At 41.1% G+C, this 26,256-nt stretch overlaps 1 protein-coding gene across 1 annotated transcript in view; it reads right to left on the bottom strand.

Annotated features, from left to right (window-relative positions):
- Positions 1-1,420: 1,420 nt before the first annotated feature.
- fn1a (fibronectin 1a) overlaps positions 1,421-26,256 on the bottom strand; it is a 37,018-nt gene continuing 12,182 nt past the window's right edge. The window contains exons 13-49 of the mRNA XM_012882569.3: positions 22,524-22,642; positions 22,232-22,400; positions 21,477-21,662; positions 21,242-21,370; positions 21,027-21,116; positions 19,946-20,140; positions 18,017-18,298; positions 17,634-17,897; positions 17,412-17,506; positions 16,014-16,182; positions 15,838-15,924; positions 15,537-15,728; positions 14,430-14,702; positions 13,303-13,417; positions 13,143-13,219; positions 12,961-13,050; positions 12,594-12,860; positions 12,383-12,499; positions 11,422-11,580; positions 11,180-11,335; positions 10,628-10,741; positions 10,257-10,526; positions 9,934-10,145; positions 9,426-9,513; positions 8,850-9,035; positions 8,648-8,737; positions 8,149-8,340; positions 7,946-8,035; positions 6,740-6,857; positions 6,407-6,626; positions 5,342-5,512; positions 5,116-5,254; positions 4,865-5,032; positions 4,084-4,209; positions 3,851-3,957; positions 2,853-2,972; positions 1,421-2,646 (exon numbers count right to left, since the gene is read on the bottom strand). Coding sequence (XP_012738023.3) covers positions 2,578-2,646; positions 2,853-2,972; positions 3,851-3,957; positions 4,084-4,209; positions 4,865-5,032; positions 5,116-5,254; positions 5,342-5,512; positions 6,407-6,626; positions 6,740-6,857; positions 7,946-8,035; positions 8,149-8,340; positions 8,648-8,737; positions 8,850-9,035; positions 9,426-9,513; positions 9,934-10,145; positions 10,257-10,526; positions 10,628-10,741; positions 11,180-11,335; positions 11,422-11,580; positions 12,383-12,499; positions 12,594-12,860; positions 12,961-13,050; positions 13,143-13,219; positions 13,303-13,417; positions 14,430-14,702; positions 15,537-15,728; positions 15,838-15,924; positions 16,014-16,182; positions 17,412-17,506; positions 17,634-17,897; positions 18,017-18,298; positions 19,946-20,140; positions 21,027-21,116; positions 21,242-21,370; positions 21,477-21,662; positions 22,232-22,400; positions 22,524-22,642 — 5,711 coding nt within the window. The 3' untranslated portion in view covers positions 1,421-2,577. The remainder of the gene's footprint in view (positions 2,647-2,852; positions 2,973-3,850; positions 3,958-4,083; positions 4,210-4,864; positions 5,033-5,115; positions 5,255-5,341; positions 5,513-6,406; positions 6,627-6,739; positions 6,858-7,945; positions 8,036-8,148; positions 8,341-8,647; positions 8,738-8,849; positions 9,036-9,425; positions 9,514-9,933; positions 10,146-10,256; positions 10,527-10,627; positions 10,742-11,179; positions 11,336-11,421; positions 11,581-12,382; positions 12,500-12,593; positions 12,861-12,960; positions 13,051-13,142; positions 13,220-13,302; positions 13,418-14,429; positions 14,703-15,536; positions 15,729-15,837; positions 15,925-16,013; positions 16,183-17,411; positions 17,507-17,633; positions 17,898-18,016; positions 18,299-19,945; positions 20,141-21,026; positions 21,117-21,241; positions 21,371-21,476; positions 21,663-22,231; positions 22,401-22,523; positions 22,643-26,256) is intronic.

Here is a 26,256-nt window from a genome sequence, read left to right on the forward strand (position 1 = left end):
TAAATACTGTAAATGATCAGACGCTCTTTGCTTCAGCTCAGGAATAACAAACAAACCTGTTTTACCTGAATCATTAAAGTCATCTAAAAATAACAAGAAAGCATTTCTATGCTCTCTTTACTCTATTGTTTAGCAAATCTACCCAGTTCCTGTTGTTGCAGAACTATATCTCTGCTCATGCGTTCCCATTTCCCTAGCACATTTAGCTGCTGGCCAAGCAAAGCAAAGCAGTCTATTTTAGCCTTTCCACTTTCCCCACACGGCTGCAGAGTTCTTACTGCTGGATTGCTTTCTGCCTTATGCCTGTCAGTGATTCCCATTCTGTTTAAGTAACCTGTCCTTTCATACAATATTGTACACTATCGCAATATGAAAAAAACACCACAATAACTTCCCTATTTACTTGAGCTTACCTAATATCTGATCCTAAACATATGACTGGTCCATTGTCACAGTGTTAATGTGCGCTATACAAGTACAAACCATTTACCATTTGTACCTCTTCCTTTCTGAATCCACTTTGACATGCTGACAGTAGTCCTCCGGTTTCAACATACCGTAATATGTAGTCCTTGTGTTAGCATTCGATCCATAATCTGTACATGATGTAAGTGCAATGGGTATATAGTTGAAGGATTTATTGAACCATTCCTGGTTTGGCAATTGGCGTTATAATTGGTGTTATGCTTGCCTCCTTTGAACTACTGGTTAACCTGTATTGTGTATTAACAAAATATAACATATCAATCTGATCTTCAGACAGGGGATTACTCTAACATTTGAATATAGGCCATTGGATTTAATTTATTCTCCTGTATCGTACTGCGGAGGGGCCAGAAGCATTCTGGAGGAACATAGGTGTAACGTCAATGTCTGGTCCCGTGTTTCAGACTTCAGATAAGCAGACTGGTCCTGGGAAATCCCACCCAGGTGGTTCTTTTGGAGTATAGCATGCTATTTGGGCACTCAGGAGAGAAGCACCTAGTAATACATGGCGGTCCAATTTCTCATTAAAGTTAAGAAACATCCTCCGAGGTGACCAAAGTTCTGAACTGTCCTGGCCTTGAGGAGACGCGTCCTTCGATAAGCACTGCGGGTTGTCGGTGTTGATGGGGTGGATGGGGCGAGCCGAGGAGGGTGGGTGAGGGGGATCCCTCCTCTCTCAGCTCCATTTCCAGCTGGAGTTCTGGGAGACGGCCGCTTTTCAGCTTGTTTTGGAATATAACGACCTCATAAAATGTGATGGCTAAAGAACGGCACCATCTGATATTTGTCTTAACAGACGATGTGATAGATTATGACACAGTTTAAAAGACTGATTGATTAAAAATATATTAACATGACATAATCACACCAAATACAGCATGTCCTTTACTTTGCAGCCTGTATAAAATTTTCTACAGAGAAAATGATGACCACATTATTTCCTTTTGAATTTATTTAAAAAAAAGATTCGCTCCACAGTAGTTCAGAGTCTGGTGACAACATCTTAACAAAACAAAGGAAGAAACAAAAACTGTTGATAAAAATAAAAGTTTACACCCCAAAAATAGCACTGAGCCAGATGACTAAGTTTAAAAGGGATAAATAGAAGTAAAGACTTTAAAAATACAAACATAACCAGATTTCATTTGAAAATATTGGAAATTTATCAACAGTTTAACTTTCGGTCAGTGGGCTTCGAGTTTTAAAATGATTTAAAAATGTTTTCTGTTTTCTTATATTAAGAAAATATGTTCTGTAGTCGACAGAAAATGCCCACATTTGCTGAATTTAAAAAATGTACACAGTAAGAACAGCTGGTAAGTATAATACCACATCAGAAGAAACAGTGCTGATTTTTTGTTGTCGTGCTGATTTATCTCTTCGTATCAAAAGCAGAGTAAGTAAACTAATCCCTAAACTGCTCAACAGGAAAGCAGCACAATGACCACAGAGAAACAGGATACCCTGAAATAGGTTTAAGAAACAATAAAATACTATATGGCTTTGCAGTTTCTTTGAATAAAAAGACTCTTCTGATGTGGAAATATCTAAGCACTTGAAAAATGCAAGTTATCATGGCCTAAATGTTTTCTGAATACAATCTGGTTTCAGTGACACCAGTGTGTATTGCTTAAACACATTTTACAACCTTTTTTTATTCTTATACTGTACTTCAGCTGATTTTTGTTTTGTTTAGAAAGGCAAAACATTAAGATGTTTTAGAATTACCCCAAATCCCTTTGTGTATCTGTGTGTAGAACGTTATGTTTTGTGAATGCATGTTTAAGGTGACGCTGCAGGAGTATTTGTGCTATGAGAGATTTGTGTAAAAAAAAAAATAAAAAAAAAAAAAGGAAAAATTCTCCACTGAAGAAATTCTGTTTGCAGAAAACGAGAGGATCAAACCCCTCCAGATCTTTGATAAGGGACAGAGTTCATTAAAGCCCTAACTGTAGCCGTAGTGAAAATCTTTAAGGCACAAATCTGATGGAAATGTCGTCTCTTGATGCATCAGGAGGAAGCTTCCTTCTTGAAGTGATGACATTTTACTGGGTTTCACGACGCGATTCCTCCGTCCTTCACACTCCTTCTCTACTCTAAGGGGCTTTGAGCGTCTGCAAGCAGCTCTGGATTTAAGCATTCAATCGGACATTGGATGTTCTGAAAGAAAACCAAAACAAGACGATGAGTTTGGTATTAAATCACAAATACATTTTTAGAATCAATAAGATCAAAACATTTCCTCCTCCATTTGCATTCAACAGGTATGAAATACAAATAAACTGCATTTAAATAAAACATCAATCCACACAATATTAAGATCAAATAAATAGAATTTCTAAATGCAAACTCTGTCCAACACTGACCAGTTTACGTAGAGCATTTTCTCTGTAGCGCTGGAAGGCATCTACTCCACCAGGCTGGAGAACCTCAGCCTCCACATTGGTCTGTCCCCCTGGCCTTCTGCAGTTCTCACATCGCCAGCCCTTTACAAGGAGGTAAACGACACACAATTAACACAAAAGTAAAGGCTTTCTGAACATTAAAGATATGCAATGTTATGATAAGAAATATTAAATTAACCTTAATATTTTATAACTACATTTTAACAAGTACTAGAAGGTTTCAGACAAACATTTTGAAGGCAATGCACCTCCTGCCCGAGACTCAAACATTGATATTAACTTGTTATTTTTAGCCAGTTTGGAAGCTACGTCTGTAAATAGAAGTGAACCGAGAAATTTCTGACAACTGGAATCTGAATTTTCAGGTTGACTGGTCTGATCGCTGATCTTTTATTTATTTATGTTTATTTATTTTTGTTTTTTGCATCCCAACCAAATAATGGCCAAAATACACAAACCAAGAAGTCCATACAGTTTCCATTAGGAGTTTTTTTAGACAATGCTTAACAATGTTTATGTAAGTTTTTAAGGGTTTAGGTGATCACCGTGGGAGGGGTAACATCACTAATAATAATGTAATATTACCGTGCTTTCTCTGTAGCTGAAATGATTTGCCTCTGTATATCAAGCAGGCTTCCTATTTGACCAATTTTAAATCTCTTTTAAAGACAATCTTTTCATCTTGGCTTTTAATACTCGACAGCATGTTGGTGTATGTTGATTTTATGCCAGTTTTTTTCTATATCTATTTTCTATTGTATTTCTATGAATATGACTGAATTAATGCTGTTTATATTTGTATTTTTTTTTTTACAACACTTTGGTGTTTAAAGTGTTCTATAAATAAAGATTGGAATATTAAGCTTGAATAAACCTGCTGAATAACAACAAGGCTCAAATGTTTTGCTCTGGTGTCTTTGATAAAGCACCGGGGCTCAGGCTTTAGAGCTGTAGCTCACCTGTTGTCCTCCATAGCAGGTACAGGTACAGATGGCACTCATGTATTCCTTCTGCCACTGGTTCCCAACCTGGTACATCTTTCCATCGTCGAAACAAGTTGACTCATCTGGAAAAGCAGGATAATAAAGATCAACAAGGAAGTCATTTTATGCAGAAGGAATACATAAGAATTGGAAGTTCTTGACCAATACGCCGCACAGACAGAGTTAATGCCAATATTCGGTGCACTTACGTGGGTCGCATTTGAATTCTCCTTTGCCGTTGCCCAGACAGGTGCAGCTCATCATGTGGCCGTTCTCAGCACGCCGGTCCCACTTCTCTCCAATGCGGTAATTACTGCCGTTATCGTGGCACCACTCTGCGGAGGGGCGTGGCGCAGAGGTAGATGAAATTCACATGTTTTACATCAAGTGTGAGAAGATGTTGAACTAAAACAGCGTATCTTTAAACATCACATTTAGTTATTTTAAAAACTAATGGTAAAGTGGTGCTTAGAAGAAATTCACCATGTCTGATTATGTTCAGAAGACAATGAAAAATTTACCGTTTTTATTCCTGTGATAAAAGTATCAGATATAACAAAGTGATACTGACACAGAATCTGGCAGATGATTCCAGTTCCTGGTATTGTCATGTTAGCTTTAGTGTTATGGACAATACAAGTAGCTGAGATTTGATGTTTAGTCGGAGCAGCGGGATCGGCATGGGCAGCCTTTGGACTCACTCAAACATAAAATATTTATTCAAAACAGAAATCCAGGTGCCCATGCTTGCATTTATGCAGCACATAGAATATTAGCCTCTTTGCTTCTATGGCTTTTAATTCATAGCTAAGGAATTTATATTATTCCAGGTTTACTGCCAGCATTTGTTCCCAGTTTGCTGAGGATTGATATTTTTTATAAATTCCTTTTTATTTGTTTTGGTAAATGACATAGAATCTTTGTTTTTATAATTCTATGGTGAGCTATGAGGTGCAAAGCACAGCAGAGATGGGTTAGTAAGCCACTCACTGGATGAATCACACCTAAAGTGACCGCTGCCGAGCCCCAGGCACCGGCACCACAGCTTGAAGCCCGTCTCGGACATGCGCTCCCACTCGGAGCCCACCTCGTGGTACGTGTGCGTGAACGTGTCGTAACAAATGTTTCCGTCCGTGGTAGCAGGAATGTCGCCCGGAACTTTGACAGGAAGACAAAAAGTTCATTTAAGGCAGTCTCGTTAAAAAAAAGAAAAAAACATCTACAAAGAAGTTGTGCTCTACCTGCGTTGCCAACAGTGACGACGTCATCCAGAACCGTCTGTTTGCCTCCATCCGTTACAGCTGCTACAACAACATTGTAGGACGCTCCAGACGTCAGTCCAATCAGCGTGGCACTGTTGGAGGAGCCTGGAAGACGCATCTGCAAGAAGAACAGGAAGGAAGCTTAGCTGCGGTCACTCCTTTGAATTGTGACGTATTATCGTATTAAATAATCAGCTTTGAATACCTGAAGGCCTCCTTCCTCCAGATCTGTGACAGGGTTACAGGAAACCTCGTATTCTGTGGTTTCAGGGACGGGTTGCCATGAAATGGTCGTGATCGTCTTTGCTTCTTGGGGCAAGTCTGTTTCGTTGTCGGGGAAGCCAAAGGCGAGACCGGGCAGAGAGGTGTCGCTCACCTGCAGGTACAAAACGGGGCCACAAGGCAAATTTAACCAGAGATTTAGAGAGTGGACCTGAAATTTTATTAGAAATACAACAATCATTATTTAGAATACAGATGATGGGATCAACAGTTGCATTTATTTGGGTTCCAGCACATATTGGGATTAAGGGAAATGAAACAGCAGATAGGGAAGCAAAAAAAAGGCAACCTTCCATTAACTCCAAGCAAATCAGAAGCAAAAAATATAATTAAACAAAGATGGAAGGAAAAGTAGCAGAAAGAATGGGATGAGGATAGCAAAGGAAGATGGTATTATAGGACTCAAAAGCGAGTAGGAGAGACGAGAGCAGGAAGGAGAAACAGAAAAGAAGAGAAACTTTTGGCAAGACTAAGACAGACTTGACTTAACAGCTTATTATTTAGAATGCAACAACAAAGATGCTTCAATGCATGAAATTTTACATCAATGTTTTTTCATAATCGCTGCTGTCGATTACATTGACTAGTCATTGCAGTCCTAATTTCGATATAATATTCTAAAGGCAGTTTAAATGTCAACATTTTTGATAGAACTTGGTCTTTGTTGTAAAATAATAACATTTAACAGTTTTTACACACTCACAACGTGACGCTGCCTCTACTTCTGACATAAAAACAACATCGGCGAATTACAGCGTGAAGACAGGAAATACCCATTTTGAATGCTGTATAGTTTTAAATTGTTAAAGCAGCAATAAAACGGTCTAAAAACACAGTCAGCAGGTCAGAGCTTTATGAATATATATAAAATATATATAGCAATGTAAAAATATTTTGAAACTGCAATTTCATAGGTAAAGTCTCAGTCATAGTTAAATAAATGCATATTATGGGGTCATGTTGGGAAGGTAATTCAAATATTACACACCTTGACTAGAGGTACTCTGTTTCCATCAGGGCCAGCTACAGGGATATAAATCAGTGGCTCTTTGAGAGTGGGTCTCTGGCCCTCCCTGGGTCCCCCATAGGGGCTGGGAAGTCCAACATTAGGGCCCAAGTTCTGGTATTCTGTATAAATGTGCTGACCATGCTGGCCCGGTTGGCTCTGACCACTTGTGCCAGCCAGGTGGACGTGGTTAGAGTCGAAACTGACAGTGGAAAACAGAGAACGGTGCAAAGTGAACAAACAAGTCAGTCAAAACAGACAAAAGGCATTGGATCAAATCATTTTCATATTCAGCCGATACGTCTGATGCCTCACATCTCGTCATTGAAGGTCTCCGGGACATCTAGGATGTCGATGCTGGGCCGATGAGGAACAGGAAGCTCTGGCACGTCAGGTACCAACACCTGAACAGTCGTAATGTCTGGAGCTGGCTCTGATTTTTTATTTTTTTTTAAAGCACACAAGAAATAAATTAACCAACTTAATCCCAACAACAAGAAAAATAAATTATGGCTTAAACTGTTCCAGTTAAAATAGAGGAAGCATGTATACAGAGGAGAATACAAATATGCAAGGCACCAAGAATGCAACATTGGTAGCCCATCTTTAGGATTTGTTGGTGTCTAGTGGCTCTTAAAGCGCTAACTCAAGCCTCAGTCCAGTCCTGATGAAGTCCCCTCTTATTCCTGAATGAATGTTTCTGGTGCACTGCTCCCTACCACACTTCTTCCTTCCACCCAATTTTCTGTTAATATGCATGCTTACAGCAATTTGTGAACAACCATTTTCTTTAGCAGCGGCCTTCTGTGGCTTAGCATCCTTGTGGAGGTTTCCAGTATCCGTCTTCTGGACATGTGTCCAGTCAGCAGGCGTCTCCATCATCGTGTCGCCTGCTGATCCAGACTGAGAGGCCATTTAGAGGTTCAGGAAACCTTTGCTGGGGTTTTTAGTTAACTAGCTCATTAGGGCGGGACAGCATGAGGTTTGCTGTTTTAAATTTGCTCACAATATTCTAAATTTCTATGTTAGTTTTGGGTTTTCATTATGTGCAAGCCACATATTTTCAAAATTACAAGACATGAAGGCTTGAAATAGTTCACTCTATGTTTAATACATTTTTCGCGATATTCTGTTTTCTTTTAGATAAATAAGATTTTATCTTAGACTATTTGTTTAGATGCATTTTTAGTAATTTAAAAAAATGTTAAAAAGATAAAGATTCGATAGAGAGGCTCTTTGTGTGTCTACACATCTGTTTTGTGTGTGATTAAAGGCTAACTTCATGCTAATGGACTCTTGTATCAATTACCCTAAAAGCCACCAGAGGGCAGCAAAGACCAGATGAAACTTCTTCAAAAAAAGGTTTTATTATAGCTGTCATGTTGTTCAGGGGTAAGGACAGCAAGTTGTTTAAGCTTTATTTACTTATATTTATACCAAATGCACAAGAGAAAAGCTTCTAAAACATAGAAAACTATAAAACAATACAGAAATTCAAACATTGAGCTGTGTTCCACTTACGGGTTCTGGCTTTGCCCACAAGTGGCGTACTTCTCAAAGCGTTCTGCAGCGCTACAATCTTAATCACGTACTCCGTTCCTGGTTTAAGATCTAAGATCAAATCAAAACACGTCAGTAAAAGACTCCTTGATCGTTTTTTTTTTACATTTGCCACATTTGTCAAAATGAATACAGAATCTGGTATGCATCTGTGGCCGACTCACCGTTGATGGTGGCGAAGCTCTGGCCTGCGTGAGGTCTAGGACTGAGCTCCCGGGGCAAACCCCCAGCCTCCTCATAAGTGACATAATAGCCGGTGATCCTTGGACTGTGCGATGGCTCCCACATGAAGGAGATGCTGGTAGGATTCAGTGAGGTGAAGCGAATGTTGGTGGGTGGAATAACTACTGGTTGAGCTGTAACACAAACAAAAAGCAAAATATTACTCAGAAATAAACTTTTTTCCCCTAATTTTAACTTTCTTGGACAAACAGAAGATATAAGGTTCTATTCTGGTTAGGGCCGGGGGATAATTCCATAAAAATATATATCGATCGATAGACGTATGGTGCAATAGAAAAAAAAGGGTCAATAAAAAGTTCAATAGAAGAGTTTTCCTTCCAGTTCCATTTCCTTCCACCTCTGAAGATTTCCAGAGTTCAATATATCTGTATCCTAGGTACAAGAAGAACACATTTCTGCTGGAAAAGGTGTGAGGGTTACCTGTAGTAGCAGTAAGTGTAAAAGGTATGCTTCGTCCGTTGCCCTTCAGCGTATACAGGTTGACCTTGTAAGTGGTGCCAGGTTCCAGACCTGCAATTAGCCACAGACGGATCAATGCATCTGCACGGGTCTAAAACCAATACTAGAAACTACGGTGACTGTATTTCAAGTTTGATTCGTTTGACTTGGGAAACTTGTTTACCTGCGAGAGTGTAACTGCGTGAATCGGGGCCGATTGTCCTCTGAATGGGAGTATGGCTTGGAGAGGGGGTGACGGGCGTGGCCTCGATCAAGAAGCCAGAGATGGTGTCAACCTTTGTCCTCCATGTGAGGGTGATGGAGGAATCTTTAACTTCGGATATGCGCACACGTCGAGGCGGGCTGATGTCTTCATGAGGACGTTTAACAGGGACAAAGCATCAAGAGATGAGATGTTATACCAAAACCAGCGAATCGCACTGCAAAAACGGGTCTAAAAATAAGTAAAATGTTCTTAAAGTTAGTGTATTTGTCCTTGATTTGAGCAGGTAAAAAAGATTATTTGCCAATGGAATGAGTATTTTGACCCCCAAAATAAGATAATTAGACATCCTGCACTTGAAATAAGGTGATGGAGATGAGTTGTTCCTATTTTAAGTGCAAAAATCTTATTCCATTGGCAAATAATCTTATTTACCTGCTCAAATCAAGGACAAATACACTAATTTTAAGAACATTTTACTTATTTTAAGTTCCGTTTTTGCAGTGCGGTTGTTTCATGTCAAAATTAGAGACTCACTTTCCAGCGTGGTGACCTCTCCTTGGACTGGTCTGCTGGTGAGAGAGTTCTTCAAGGCATAAACAGAGACTTCATAGGTTGTCGCAATCTAAGGGGGAACAAATAAAGCAAATCAACGACTTTAGAGATCAAGCTGGTGCATGAAGAGGCAGTTTTGCTTATGCATCCTTTTTATTGTCACAGAATAACAATCAAGTGTGCAGCTGTCCACTTTGTTGGTTACTGTACATGTAAGTTGACTAAAAAAAGATAAGAATCAAGTATCTTAACGGTCGTTATGTAAGAAATAATGTTCAAATGGCTGATTGCTAAAAGCATGCAAACAGTAGCATCTGATAAACACTATAGATCAAAACCATTTATGTCATAAAGTACCTTGACATGATATTTATTGTGCCTTTTTGTCAGCTAGTTCACTAAAATTAAATACTTGGGGACAAAGCTGTCTGTGATAAACCCTAAATGACTACATTTGACGAGAGCTCCAGTGGATTTCAGTCCCACTCACCATGAGCCCAGAGATGATGGCCTGGGTGGCGTCTGGGGCCAGGTTGATCTCTTTGGTGGGTCCACTGTTCTTCTTTGGGTTTACCACCACGCGGTATCCGGTGAGACCCGAAAGGCCTGTGATGAGATTTCCCTGACCCGGCGCTGACCAGCGCATGGTAAAAGACGTTGGACTGACATTGGAGAACTCGAGGTTGGTCGGAGAAGAAATGGCTAGAAGGATTTAAGAGAAAAGGGTTGGAAAGAAATCATCATTCAAGCATGATTCACGACTTTCACGTGGAAAAAAAACACCAACTCAATTAGTTATAAAAGTATCCAAACCTGTAGCTTGTGTGCCGATCAGAGGAGTGCTGGTTGTGCCATCATGCATGGCGATGACCTTAACGGTGTATTCGGTTCCAGGCTGGAGGCCATAAATAACGGCCGTCTCTGCATCTGCTCTTGGAGCCGGATACAGCTCTCTCTCCCCTTCCTCCGAGCTCGCATACAAGACACGGTAAGATGTGACAAGTCCCTCGGGACTGTCCCAGGAGATCCGCAAGGAAGTGGAATCGATGTCTGAGAAGGTAAGGTCCTTGGGACGGTCTACATCTGAAAAAAAAAAAAAAACAAGACGTTTGTTTTTGTTTTTTTTCCTTGTTTAAGCGCGGTACACAACGGCTCCCGCTTCTCTCCAGAGTAATCCGACTTACTTGTCACAGCATTCACCACCAGGGGAGAGCTTTGGCCATCTTGACCAAGAGCGTTCACGGTAAAGATGTATTCTGCTGTCGGCATCAGCCCCGAGAAAGTGAACTCAGTCTGATCTGAAGGAGAGAAGAGAGAAAACAAATGTAGCAACTAAATCTGAAAAGTATGTACACCCCTGGAAGTTTGTCAGATTTTGTCAAGTAAAAAAAAAAAAATCAGAACGTTTGGGATGTATTTGCAACCCCTTTAGCCTGACAACCCCAAATAAAATCCTATTTAAACAATCAAACTAAGAAGTCACCTAATTACAGCGTGTATGCAGGAAACACATGAAAGAGGGTGACCAAAAACAGAACATGTCTGCTAACATTAGACCAAAACAGAAATTTCTGCCATCATGCGGGACATAACGGCCCCAGTATAACGTCATATATATGGTATATGACGTTTAAAATACATTGAAGTTTATGTTTGCAATTTGAGAAAGTATGAGAAAGTTCAAGGGTTGCAAATACCTTTGGTATGCACTTAAAAAAACAGTTTAAACACTCTACCTGGAGCCACCACCTCAGTGTAGGACAGTCCCTGCCCATTTCTAGGGACGCCGGTCACCCTGTACCCTTTGATTGGACCCTGAGCCGGAGTCCATCCCACTGTGATGCTGTTGTCGTTCACGTTCGTCACCTCCATTTCAGAGGGAGAGTCCACGGCTAGGAGGAGAAAAGACAGGGCTGAAACAGGGAACACAAACGACTTTATCGCTGGCCGTGTTGCTGTGTCGGGCGTGTGCACGTACCGGTCCTGTGTGTGACGTAGATGGGGATGCTGGAGGCAGGACTGTCTCCTCTGCCTGTCACGGCGTAGACTGTGATGGTGTAATCGGTACCGGGCATTAAGTCGCTGATTGTAGCGGTGGACTTGGAGCCAGACACAGTAAACTCCTTAGTGTGACCGCCTGAGGAAAGCAGTAAAAGTGTCAGACAGTTTTTAACAAAATGCGTTTTTGTTTCCAGAAAACAAAAGTGCAAATTCCACAAAATAAACAAAGAAGCTTTAAAAAAAAAAGAGAGAAGCTTGAGAAAAAGAAAATCATTCTCAGATGTTTGCAAATAATTTTTATCAACCATGTCACCTTTCCAGTCTCTAATATATGAACACACTGCAAAAACGGAACTTAAAATAAGTAAAATGTTCTTGAAATGATTGTATTTTTCCTTGATTTGAGCAGATAAATAAGGTGATCTGCCAATAGAATAGGATTTTTGCACTTAAAATAGGAACAATTCATCTCCATCGTCTTATTTCAAGTGCAGTATATCTAATTATCTTATTTTAGGGTTAGAGATACTCGTTCCATTGGCAGATAATCTTATTTACCTGCTCAAATCTAGGACAAAAACACTAATTTTAAGAACATTTTTACTTATTTTTAGATCCGATTTTGCAGTGCGAATGCTCTTTCACCAGATGAATGACATGTAATCTGTTCATAAAATGCTTTGTCAACTCATGAACTTACTTACATCGAACGCTCAGTTTTTCCACTCGAATACGTGTATTACATGTCAGAGTTGTGGTCTAAACACGGCTTTCTTTCACCCCTGATTAAACGAGTAAAAGCTGTTCTTGACAAAAGTCTCAGTGCTTTATAACTACAGTCAAACTTGGGTCTGAACTCTTTGTAACTTGAGTCCTGACCTGAGACCCAACTCCCCATCCCTGCTAATAATTCAGCTAAAACTAATACTAATGGTCACCTGACTCTCCGTGAGTAATCCTGTAGTAGCGCACTGTGACCGGAGGCGCGACCCAGCGAACGGTGATGCTGGTGGGGGTGGAGTCAAGCACTTCCAGGTCCGTTGGCGCATCAGAAACTGGATAAACAGTAAAACACCATTCATTAAATTTTTTGTGCTTAAACTTGATGGCTTAATAAAATACACCAAGGATCAAACCCGGCCTCCATACTTGTTTTCTGCGTCCCGCTGAGTGGGAGGCTCTCCTGCAGCCCGCTCACAGCGTAGATGTTGACCAGGTAGTCGGTGTCAGGAACGAGGCCCGTCATGGTGAAGTGGTTCCTTGAAGGGGGCAGCCTCTCGTCCTTGGCCCGGCCGCCGCTCACCATCTGGTAGCGGAGGCGGTAACCGGTGATTCGGCTCTGGGGGGCTTGCCAGTGGATGGTGAAGGAGTTGGTCATGATTTCAGAGAAGCGCAGGCCAACGGGCGAATCCAAAGCTGAAGACGACAGAGGATGGACGCAAACGATTGTATGAGACCAAATCCGTTACGCTTAAACACGAGAGAGGACTCAAACGTCTCTGTCATCTCAGATCACCTGTTCTCTTGAAACCAACTACTGGCGAGCTCTCGCGCTGCTCGTAAACACACACCACGCTCACCAGATACTCCGTGTTAGGCAGCAGATCTGAGAACAGGAAAAAAAAAAAGAGCAACATCAGAAAATGCAGCCATCTCAGTATGTGCGTGTTCCTGCATCGGCTGCGCCCAACAACTTACTCCTTAGCACCAAACGGTTGGTATCGCCTCCAACGCTGCTTTCCCTAATCTTGACGTTGTCGTCGAGGGGATGGTATCTAAATCATGAACGGTACAGATGTGAGCTCATAAAAAAACAAAATGAGAGGTATGGTGAAATAACACTTGTTTGTTCTCATACCTAACGATGAAGCTGTTGATGTCAGACGCGTTCGGGACTTGAGGAGCGACCCAGGTGACCTCGATGCTGTCGGGTCCAACTTCGCCGAAGTTCAAATCAGTGGGGGCTGGAACAGCTGTTAGGAGGGGAAGAAAATGATCTCAGTCCAGGTTGCAACAAGAAAATAAAAAAGGGACAAATAAAAGGCTAAAACAAAAGAAAATGTATAAGAACGAGAGAGAAACTTTGCCGTTATCATTTAAAAGAACAACAGAGTTTATGGGTGAGTCTGAACTTTTAAAGCCTCTTTAAATTTAAAGAACAAGAAGGTAATAAAAACGCTTTTATTGAAGCCAGATGGGCCACGCGTACACAGGGAAATGCAGCCTTATTAAAGTGACATGCAAAGCAGTTTAATCAGCAACTTAAAGGCTTTCTTGTTTTAAAGACAAAGATGCCTACAGCAACTTAAACTTCCTAACTTTCTAATACTGCAATATGTAATCTATTACTTTTTGAAAATATACATTTTGCATATTGTTTTAACATGGAGCAATCAATTGTTCTGCTAACAGTGACCATATTTTCATTTATCTCTGGAATGGATTCTCAGCTTTTTAATATTAGGAAATCAAACTTAACATAATTTAGACTGCAGGGAGTAGAGCAGTCAGTTCGTGGCACAAACACTGACTTTAGAAAGAACATTTGTCGAGTCGCCTACATCTTTAGCTGTTTTCTAATGGCCAGAAACATCTGAAATCGCATTTATTGGTAGATGAAAAACAGCCGACATCAGTGCGGTAAACCAACGGTTGCTGTGGGTTGACTGCACCTTTTCTGCCTCAGATTGTCTCAGAATACAAGCATCTTACCCAATAACTGGCTCCCCAAGCCCCAACGAATGAATAAAACTACATTAATATACATAATTTGGACAGGATGATTCCTCTTATCTTGGAAATACAGGACAACTGTTGTGTCATAATAATAAAAAAAAAATTAAGTCAACTATTTAATTGTTAAATAACGGCCAATTTTGTATTTAGTACGACGTCTTGAAACGTTAAGCTATGTCCCAGGGTTAGAAAAAGGCTCATTATCAATGAAATAAATGATGGCATCCACGTGTAAGTAGGAGCTCTTACAGGTTTGCTGAGTGAATGTCGTGGGTTCGCTCTCGCCGTGCTCCGTTACTGTGGTCACGCTGATGTCGTAGTCGATGCCGGGCTCCAGTCCGTGCACCGTGTACTGGCCAGTGGTCGGCATGACCATGTCTTCAAAGATGGGGATGCTCTCTCCAGCTGCAACCACCGTGATCTTGTAACCTGTGACGGTGGTGGTGCTGAGCGGCGACCAGCGGAGACTGATGGTTGTGTCCGTCACGCCCTCGAAGGTGAGGTCGGTCAGTCGCGGCACCTCTGGATGGGTGCGAAGGTGATTTTGGGGTGGGGGGGGGGGCAGGAAAAGAGAGAACAGAGCAACAAACAACAGGACAAAACAAGAAATAGCAGACGACATTGGGAAGGGTTTGTGGGAAAAAAAGGAAAGAAGAGAGTGCAAGGAGCTGAGATTAATGTGAGTAACAGAAACTCTCTGCTTCCAGCACTTTGATCCGTCCAACAAACCAAACTGATGGAAGAACTATCGTTAGCTTCTCCTCATGTCTAATGATGCAATACATTTGCCCCAAAAGTCAGAATCCAGACGTGGAAATAAAAATTACTCCCTACCGAAATATATTTCAGTTGCAAGTCTAAAATCTAATGGAAGTGGCCAATTAAGTAACAATTCACTTCTCCACATCCTCTACATCCAGAGGATAGAAATCAGTATGACTGGTTTGGTTTAATAATATACAAACAGTTCATTCGTGCGTCTATTGCTACAGTTTAAATGCATAGCAGCCATGTTGGATTTTGAGTTTGGGGATGGTGAGGAAACTCCAGCTCTCTAAGCCAAATAACGTCATAGAAATCCAAACTTCAGAGCACAAATGGAACACATCATTTCGTCCCTTTAGACTATTCAATGAAACGGCTTCATTGAACGTTTAGTAAGCAGCTTGTACGATGCACACAGCAACTTTAACTTTAAAGGAGTGTGTGTTAAATGTTAAAACGTAAAGAAGGTGGTATTTGGGTAAATCTTGCACATAAAAAGCAGTTTTCTGTTTACACATTTTTATACAAAGAACTACCACAAGGTGCTCTCAGAAATCCCTTTCGGGATCCAAGGAACCTTTAGGAACCAACCTGGGGTGATGACGGTCGACACAGGAGTGCTTTCCATGTCGTCCTTCACGGTGACGACGCTGACGTTATACTGCACCCCGGGACTCAGGTTCTCCAGGGTGCAGGAGTTCTTCCCAGCATGCACAAATTCCTCCAGGCTGTTTCCTTGTTGCCCGCTGGTGGGCGCGCATGTCACTCTGAAGCCCGTGATGTCTGAGGAGCAGGGAGATTAAGGTCACGATTTAAAACCGGCAGCTCCAGGTGGCCAGACGTGTTCCTCATCTGGTTTAAACTTCGTTATGTATATTTTTTCAGGGTGTACCTGGGGTGTTGGGTCCATTCCACTGGACAGTAATGTCACTGTTGTCTGGGTTGGACTCCAAGTTCAGGTCAGTAGGAGGAGGCAGAGCTGGATTCAAGTGCAAAAGCAGGTTTAAGATAAAGAAGAAGCGATGGAGATGAAGGAATGAAAAATGACTTGTTTTAGAGGAGACATACGTGTGACGACTTGTCGAGTGACTGGCGTTCCTTGTTCTTGGCCATCAAAAACCGTCTGGACGCTGTAGGTGTATTCCACCCCAGGAGTCAGACCAGAAATGTAAATACTTCCTGATTCAGAGATGACGTCTCTTGGAGCTTCCCCTCCCAAACTGGGCCGGACCGAGAGCTGAAAGATAAACGCAACCGGAGTCAGAAACACGGAGGTTAAAGAGCCATGGGCTGGGAAAGTGGGAGGTAAAAGTCAGAGTTCGGCGTGTTCCCAAGCAAATCAAGGCCGACTAAACGTTCTCGTTTGTGTCGTGATGCGCTTTGACCAATCAGATACATTTCTGAGCTCCTATCCTCCCATGATGGCCCGATTTAAAGATGCTTACACTGAAAGAATGACCAGACTGCACTATTAGCATTTGATTCAAGTTAATACTTGCATATAAAGACAATCCTAAAACCATTGGCTGTTTTTAAATATAAAAATAGTAAAATAATAAACATTAAGCCTTGTGTGTCCTGTATCTGCATGGAGTATCCAAGAATAGATCACCAGAACTCCCTTATTCTTCTTTAAAGGCATACTATGCAACAATTTTCAGTTAATTAATGTGTTCCATAGCGTTTTGGATGATTAAATGAGTCATTTCAGATCGAACAAAGGTTTTCTCGGCCGCCCTGGTGGTCTGTGGGGGAAATACCGCACTTGCAATTGCAAGAGCTCACGGCCCGCACCCACAGGCTCAGAAGTCTTGTGCAAGACCGCGAGAGTCGGTCTTGCTTCACGGCGAGAACTCCATGTGTTTTTGCCCTGCCATTCACTATATGCACGCGCGAAAGCAACAACAAAGAACCGCGTGTTAACGTCAAATAAACATGCAAGCATATCGAGTTTTTTTATTATTATTATTATTATTATTATTATTATTATTATTATTATTATTATTATTATTATTATTATTATTATTATTAATAATAATAATAATAATAATAATAATAATATCTTGGCTGCCTCGCCAAGATAGCGCTGCGGGAAGCTTGATGTTCATACTTTCACTGTGTTAGTCATTGTTTGTACTGCCGTTTTCTCGACTTTTCGTTGCGTTCACCTGTCTACTAAGCTCAAAACAACCGCGTCTGGCTTGACGGAGAAACCAGAACAGCTGAGCATCTTTATGACAGTGCACTTTTACTTTCGCCCTCTGGGGAGAGCCTCGCTGGAAAATCAACCCCGGTTGCATAGTATACCCTTAATGTAGGCAACATGGATGTGCTTTAGCTAAAGGCCGCGAGATAACAGGAAGCCGGTCTTCTACTTTTGGGCGGTCTCTTGAAAAGTGCAGCCGTCTAGTTGTTTTTAACTTGGACTCGTGCGAACGGAACATTTCCTGCTAACGTGGAGCGTACCTTGTATCCAACGCGGGGAACCGGAGACCAGGATATTACTATGGAGGTATCGGTGACATCCGTGTTAAACTCGGGGGCATTACCCATCGGTAAGTCTGAAAACAACCACAAGTTACATTTGTTACACAGTTTCAGGCAGGTTTACATGGCTAACATTCGATTTTAAAGCATTAATTTAGGAACACCGGCAAGCTTCTAACGTGCGGCTGCGAGTGCACCTACTTGTGGTGAACGTGGCCGTCTCGCCTACGCTCAGCGCATTGCCTTGCTGCGAATGCAGAGTGACGTTGTACTGCGTGTCGGGCTGCAGGTTCAGGAGGGTGTAACGCGTGAGGTGCGCAGGCAGGCGAAGCTGTTTGGGGTTCGAGCTCCCGAAGTTCAAGAAGAGACGATAGCCGGTAATTCTGGCACGCGGAGCATACCACTGCACAACTGCACTGTCCTCGGTGACGTTGGCGAAGTGAATGTCTGTGGGCGCATCGGGGTCTTAAAAGAAAAAGACAAACAGGAGACATCTGTAAATATTGTTAGGTTTATATCATTTCTGGGAGCACTGCTTCAGAAGTCCTCGGAAAGCTTTTGGGCGGTGAGGTCCTCGTACTCACTGGTGGCGTGCTCCCCAACGAGCGGTAAGCTCTCCTTCCCGTTGTAAATGGTGAACACGCTGAAGCGGTACAGCGTGCCCGGGTTGAGGTGCGTGACTTCGACGTAGGAGTTCTGGTGGACCGGCAAAGTCATCTCGCTCTGAGGAGTGCCGGAATCGTCGACGGGCAACACGGTGACCCGGTAACCCGACACCGAGCCAGCCGCCGGGCTCGACCAGGTCAAAACGATTTTCCTGTCGGACACCTCAAAGAACTGCAGGTCGGAGGGGGAAGCCACTTTGTCTGTAAAATAGCATAAAACAAAAAAAAATGTTTTTATCATTTTACATACATGTAAAAAAAACAATAGGCTGGCTTATTTCCTTAACCCAACGCTGGTCCCAAAAATATGATCCAATTTGTTGTGTTGGAAACTAAAAGGAGACTCATGACTTGTGTCATGGTAAGATGGTAGATTTATGCTAAAAAAATAATCTTAATGTCAGGAGGTTAAATTAATGATCTTAATTTGCACAAAACAATAACTTTGTTACTTAAAGAAAACATTAGTTTTCTACAGAGTAGTTAGCACAAGCTAGAGCTAGCAATGTTTACCGTTTCAGTTAACAATTGGTCTATACGTATATATATATATATATATATATATATATATATATATATATATATATATATATATATATATATATATATATATATATATATATATAGAGATAGAGATAGATAGAGAGAGAGAGAGTATACAGGGGTTTAGAGAATAACTTGTTTTACTTCATTGTTTCTCAATAAAAGCCTTATGAGACGTTTTGAGGTTATTACTGTGTAGTTATTAGCGAACCTGAACCTCAGCTTACTTGCCAATTTTAAAACTAACAGTACTTGCTTCAATAATGTAAGTTATGGGTTATTCTTTTAAACCCACTTTTTGCTAGTTTTGACATTAGACATCCGTCACTTGCTAATGTTTTGGTTTCAAAATCCAACCCTGCACATAACAACCTGGTACTATTTGAACACAGACCAGGTTAGATGAAAAATTTACTTGTTGTGTCAGATGTATCCAAACCCATACAACCATAATCATAAAGGTAGTATAGATATTTAGCAGATTCTATAAAGAAACTGCATTATGATTGCTGCTTTTCATCAACTTAGATAGGTTGGTAAGGCTCAAACACACATTTTAGGTGCAGAAACTTGGAATAGAAGCGCAAGAAAAATTTAAATAAAATTATTTTTTCCGAAAAATGTTCCCACAAGATGTCCAAATCACCTAACACTTCATCATTCTGAACTTGTGCAGATGCTCTTCACTTGAGAGTTCACTGTAGAGTCGCTTTTGCCATACGTTGCAACACTGGTGTATTTGCACAAACTGAAGGGATTCATTTCTCATCCAGACATGATATCACACTCTCTCAACTAGGTCAGGCATCCTCAGTTTATCCCACAAACAAGCTTTCTCAAATTTCTTCAACATCTGGCCCAAATGCTTGTTTGACTTGGCCGACTGGGAGGTTTTACACAAATCCATACGAGCAGAACAACGGTGGAACAGCTGTGAACTCAGTGCCTCCTCTTTCCATCTGAGAACTCGTCCCAAGTCATGTCCTGAACTGGATACTTTTCAAATAAATAAATATAAAAAAAAAACTAACTAAACACACTACAGAATGGATTGCAGATTGGTAAGAGGGTTCCAGCATGACAAGAGCAATAAATCACGTTTACAGTTCTTTAGTCTCCCCTCTGCGTGTACACAGGAAAGACAAAATTGCCTCATAGATGAGAAGATTTTTGGAAGCTTCCCACTAACTTACGGTGTTAAAAAAAAAGGCACAAGATTAGCCAAAGTAAATTCATACGCAATGTTTCTGGTATGACTCATTCAGTAATTTAAAATTAGTAAAGCATGCCGTTTTATTTTCCAACCTGGCAGCGGTTCCCCAGTAGTTTTGACTTGAACAAAGATGGGTTCACTCTCCAGACTGTCTTCCACGGCGTAGATGCTGATGTTGTAGGAGATCCCCGGCAGGAGATCACCCAGCGACACAGACGTCGCTGTATCCGGAAGATTCAGCTCCGTGCTTTCGCCCTCCTCTGACGGCACGTAGACAACGCGGTATCCTGCGCAGAAAGACACAACGTCGTTCGTTTACTGTAGGGAAAAAGACCCACAGAACTGTGACAGACTTTGGCTGGGACCGACCGAGAGCCTTGTCACGAGGTTTCAAAATGTTCCAGTTCTTAGTTTTGCGCCATTAGTATCGTGGATTTATCAGACGTTCATTCTTTTGTTCAGGCCTCCCACCACTTTTTTTTAAATGTGCTGCTTCATAACCGTTTTGTTTTTGCTTTTAAAATGTAATGTTGCAACTTGTGATTAAATCATGATCTCCGAGACATTTACAAATAAATCCATTTTATTTGTTATGACACATTGAGTTCATCTCGGAAGCTGGAGCACGTATCTGTAAATAACGTCTGACCTAAAAATAGCCCATTTATGGTGCCGACTGACGGGAGCAACAGAAGCCAACAACCGTCCGTCTATCGGCTTTTTATGTGATCCATCACTGGGGGAACGTGTACACAAACAGAGCTTGAACCTGTGTGTGTGCCGCTTGTTTAATGAGATACAAACCGTTAAAACGTCTAAGAAATAGTTTGCATCTGAAACCTTTCACCGTTTCTATGCATGGAAACTATGATGGAAGCCGAACTGAACGACCTTCATATTAATCATTGTCGCAGTTTCAGCTGGGAACTGGGAAAAACCAACTTCTGAGTACAAGCGTATGAAATTGGCTCTATTGATAGTCAACATTATATTAACGTGCGTTATCTTAACAACAGCAGAGGTAGTCATTGCATTTGAGTCTCTCAGGAACTTAAATCCAATGAAATTTCACTTTCCATTTCAAAAAGCTGCAGTTTTTTGAACCCATCCCATTTCTGACCCAGGTTTTCATACTATTAGCACCTGACAGACAATCCATGCCTGATAACATACCGGTGATGGGAGCTAGGGGTCTTTCCCAGCTGATCTCAATGGAGGTATCTCCCACCTCCTCTACTTCATGTTCTTTCGGGGCATCAGGTGCTGTGAGTAATGAGAACAAAGGCTTGATCACCTGATATGTTTGAGATCTAAAGAAGATGCCTTGCAAGCGACTATTCACAATTTCATTCTAGTTGAACTATAAACCAGATTAATGAGTGATTTACCAGTTGTTTGTGAAGTACTGAGAATGAGGTTGACCTCTTCTCCGTCTGTGACCTCATAGACGTTGACGTTGTATTTCCTCCCTGGCAGAAGCTCATTAATGTTGACCGAGGTGGTTGAACGGGGCAAATCTGACAGGAGGGAAAAGACCATGGCGATAAATTCAAACAGCCAACTCTACCTGGACATTACTTCAGCACAAACCCAAACCCTAAAAAGGTTCATTTTTACACTTACCCAGAACAAAAGGCTGTCCGGTCGCCTGGCCCTGTTCGATCAGCTCATACTCCACTCTGAAACCCGACACGGTGTCGGAGGCAGAGACCCAGGAGACGACGAAGCTGTTGGAGGTGATTTCTGTCACTGACTCGGAGATCTCGACCACAGGGGGAAGAGGGGTGGTTTCTCCATATGATGGAATCACTAAAGCAGAAAAGAGAAATACTTTTGACTTAGACTTAGACTTAGTCATTTTGTATGCTCAGAGTGCGTACAGAACGAAATTTCGTTTGCATACAGCTTGAGAATTTCAGTGAATTGCAGTGGATTTCAGAATAAAGTAACTTTGGAGGATAATAAAGTAACTTTGCAGGAAAATAAAGTAACTTTGCAGGATAATAAAGTAACTTTGCAGGAAAATAAAGTAACTTTGCAGGATAATAAAGTGACTTTGCAGGATAATAAAATAACTTTGCAGGATAAATGAAGTAATTTTGCAGGATAAATAAAGTAAATTTGCAGGATATAAAGTAACTTTGCAGGATAAATGAAGTAATTTTGCAGGATAAATAAAGTAAATTTGCAGGATATAAAGTAACTTTGCAGGATAGTAAAGTAACTTTGCACGATAGTAAAGTAACTTTGCACGATAGTAAAGTAACTTTGCAGGACAAAGTAATTACAATAATAGTTAGGCAGACACTATGGAAAAAACTAGACCTCAGGGGGAAAAAAAGCCAAACTATCACTGAGGTCGGTCTCCATTAACTCACATGATCCGTAAGTGGTGGTGAAGTCGAAGCGAGTGATCTCTCTGTGTCCGAACCGCAGCACACTGATCAGCTGGCCCTCGTAGGTAATCCCCGGTTTGAGTCCAGAAATGGTGTAGGAGTTAAGATGGCCAGGGATGATAACCTCTCTCCATGGGGTAACTGTGCCTTTCTGCGTCAGAGAGATTTTAATCACAAGCAAAAGTTAAACATGTTGCTAAATAATCGGGCCTGTCTCAGATTGAGAAAGCTTATTTATGTCATTTTTCGTTTCCGAATCAGGGGGAAAACTCACCACTCTCCATTTGAGGATGTACTGGGTTACATGTGCTGACGACGGAGTATTCCACTGAACAGGATGGGAATTCTGCTGCCCAGACTCGGCAATGATCACCTGGACAGGATGATGGCCGCCTGGGATAGTGGTGTAAGCAGAACCGCTCTGGTTGTTAAAATACAAAATTAAGACGAGTAACCGGCAATACACTGAGAAATCAAACGTGGATCAGAATAAGCACATTTTCACCAGTCTAAAACAAAAGAAACTTAAAAAAAAAAACTTTATGTATGCCCTACCAGGTTGGGGTGAAAACACTCTGTGTGGAGACTCAAAATTGTATTATTCATTAACATTTTGGTCAAATGAAGCCCAGAGTTGCTTAAAATCAAGCGTTATTTTCTACAAAATGTTATTTTTATTGTTCATTCAGGTTACAGGAGAGTACAAGAGTTTCAGGACACAAAAGTAAGGCTAAATGCCTACAGCCAAGTTGTGCTAGTTTATCCTTTTAGTTTTCATCTCTTAGGAAACACCGGGTTTTGAAAATATTTCCAGCTTTGGGGTGTGAATCTACATTCTCCAGGGAATACAGTTTTACTAACCAGGCTAACTGCTAATATAAAATGCTAAAGCCATCTGAGTTAAGCCCTATTATTATTATTATTATTATTATTATTATTATTATTATTATAAGCCCAATTATATTTTATTACTGACATTACTCCTGATCCTAATATAAATAATCAATGACCGAGTGTGGCAGGAAAGCTAGAAAGGAATGTTATGAATGTTGTTAATTACAGTTCTGAAACAGAAATCAGATTTGGTCGAAGTTAATTACAACATGTCGAGGCTTTAGAAAAATTAGAAACCGTCCAGAAATATCTAAACAATGCCTCTCTGAGAGTTACTACGATCAATGCCTTTCTTTTAAAAAGGTAAATCAAAGGAAAATCTGCTTTATACTAATATCAGTAAATCTTCTAGGTTACAGTTTGCAAAGTGCCAAACCCCAATAATGTTACTAAACTCCAGATAACACAGTCAGCCAGTGCACAGTTGTTTTCCTGAGCAGAAAAAAAGTAGCAGGTTCCCGTGAGATTCCAGCACAGATTTCCATTCCTGCAGGAGAAGAAACTTCTGCCCTTCTTCTTCTTCTTCTTCCTCTTCTACTTTATCTCATTTTACAATCTCGTACTTTTAGAAATGCAGATTAAATGAGAGCTACATCTCAGAGCCTACAGTTAAAATGGTAACTTTGTAAAAGCTCATTTTTCTTTTTTGCGTGTGTGAGACAACAGCTCCTTACAATAACTCTCAAAGAAAATCTGCTTATTTAACCCCTCATCTTATGGAGTTGTCATAACTTAGGCTTTTGTTTGTTTTGCTTTGGCCTTTTCTGGACTTCTATCAGCCTGTCCCCTCTCAGCCACCAGCCACCATCCAATCAGCTCAGTCTCCAGTCAATTAGCCCACATCAGCTCCACCTGCTGCCAGCAATTACTGTCAACTCTGGTCACCTGCCTACGTATACCTGCCTCAGCCAACTCAGCCCTGCCAAAAACGTCTCCTCTCATCTCATCTTGATGTGCTTTGACTCTACCAGTTCCTGTGTGCTCAGCCAGCTGAACTTTTCTGTTCGCTTCACTGAAGGAAGTCGCTTGTGTCTGATTGCTGCAGTTCTCCCTGTTTCCCCATGAGTCCCAGCTGGTCTCTACCCGTTCTGGTGGTCCCTCGGTCCACATCGCCTGTTCTGGTCAGCTCCTGCCTTCTTCACTGGTCTGGCCTGTCACTACCTGCATCTGGTCAAGTCTTGGTCCTGCTTGCCTTCCTCATCATCCACTACTCATCATTTAAATAAGCTTTTTAAAGATGTAACTCTGTGTTGGTTGAATTTCTGGTCTGTACTTGTAAACATTACAGGAGTTGATTTATCAACCATTATACAACCATTCTTGTGATTCATTATCGGACCAAAACACATGTTCAATAGTTATTGGAGGAGGGGGTCAACTGGGCAATAGTTTTTGAAAATCTAGCCCACAATTGTCATTAATGAAAACATGATTACTCAGGATATTCTAAATAATACAACTATTTTAGTTAATTCAGATCACTGCTTTTTTTCCATTAAAAAAAAATAATAAAACTGTGCTCTCTCACAGTCATGTGGCATCTAATTTATGGATGTTTAGAGAAGGATTAAACATCATTTTGAATGCTGTTTATCTCAGATTTTGAAAAGCAATCTGTGGCCTACCGATGCATCAAAATTGCTGATAAAGGATCCAGCCTGAAAACATTTCATCTTTAGTTTCATTAGCTAATTTAGAGTCTCGGTTAAAGCCAAATGGAGCAGAACGACATTTAACAGCTTTTCCAACCAGGGGAGTCTGTGGGAAAACCTTTTAATTGTTGGTCATTATTCCACATGACAAAACCTCTGGAAAGATTTGTGGCCTGCTTTCCAAATCAAATGGCAACCCAAGCTAAATTGAATAACGAACGCATTGAACACTTAGCAGGTTAGCGGATACATGAGTGAGGAAACATGATAGGACACTGAATGTTAAAATCTGCAGCCATGATGAACAGTTTAGAGGGTTTTCAAGTTGTTTTTAAAGCAGACACAAGTCATGTGTTCAGGAACTCTCTTTGACATAAAATCTGCAGATAGAATCTGGTAGCTCCTATAAAGAACTGGGGTTTTCTAACCCTTTTTTTCCAAACAACAAACCTGTAATAAAAGCTTTTGAGCAAGTGGTTCGGTTAACCAGACGCTGCGAGCAAATACGCAAACCTCAAGATCAATCTGGGACCAATTTGGGCTTATTACAGAGCCACAAAGCCACCGGCCAGGATAAGGGCTACGCTGAACCAAATGCAGGACGGGCCTTAAAACACATGTTCGCTTGCAGCTGAGATACTAAATGTTTCCCAGAGTTACTTGCACACATCTGTGATGCACAGCGATATCCACCTGTAGACATAACACCCCCCCCCCCTTCTTAAGACATTCAGCTGGATGCACAGCATGGTGGTGATAAGGAGGCAGTAAAAAGAGGCATTAACGGAAGTCATCCTGATAATTAAAGCTGATTCCAAGATTAAAAATCAACAAAGGCAGGAAGAGATGAACTGATAGCAGGCAAGACAAACATTTTAAAGAATGTTTCTCCTCATTTAGAGACTTGTGAAAACTTGGAAAGTTAAAAATAAATAAAAAATTCTTAGGTTTTCTTTTTTTTTTTTTTAATCTTTTATAGTGTTTTTCCTTCTTGGGGAAACCGACTTAAGGTCTGGAAATCCTGGTGCCTTCAATCTGCGCATGCTGTGTTTTACCTCACAGCGCACACATGCACAAAAATACACACAGCACAAGTTTACAGCTGGTTGCTATTATGGCCACTTACGACAGAGAAGTGGCCTACATTTTGGATCTGCCTACAACCTGCTTCAGCAAACGAGTAAATGTGATGTTTCTGCTCCTAAGACCCAACAATTTGAATCTGGACTCACTTCCACAACTTTTACAGCTTCACTTGTGTTCAAGTGGAAAAAAAAAAATTCCAATCCTTTCTCACAAAAAATACAGAGTTTATACAACAAAGGCTTCTTTTTGCTGTGAGGAAATGCAGACAAAGCGGCCCAAACACTGTAGGCTGTACACGATAATATCCTTGACATTTAGGACAGCAAACCATGAAACACAAGACGCTCTGAACCTTACTGTGATATTTGAGATTTA

The sequence above is a fragment of the Fundulus heteroclitus genome, chromosome 7 (genome assembly GCF_011125445.2).
Source record: "Fundulus heteroclitus isolate FHET01 chromosome 7, MU-UCD_Fhet_4.1, whole genome shotgun sequence".
Classification (NCBI taxonomy): domain Eukaryota; kingdom Metazoa; phylum Chordata; class Actinopteri; order Cyprinodontiformes; family Fundulidae; genus Fundulus; species Fundulus heteroclitus.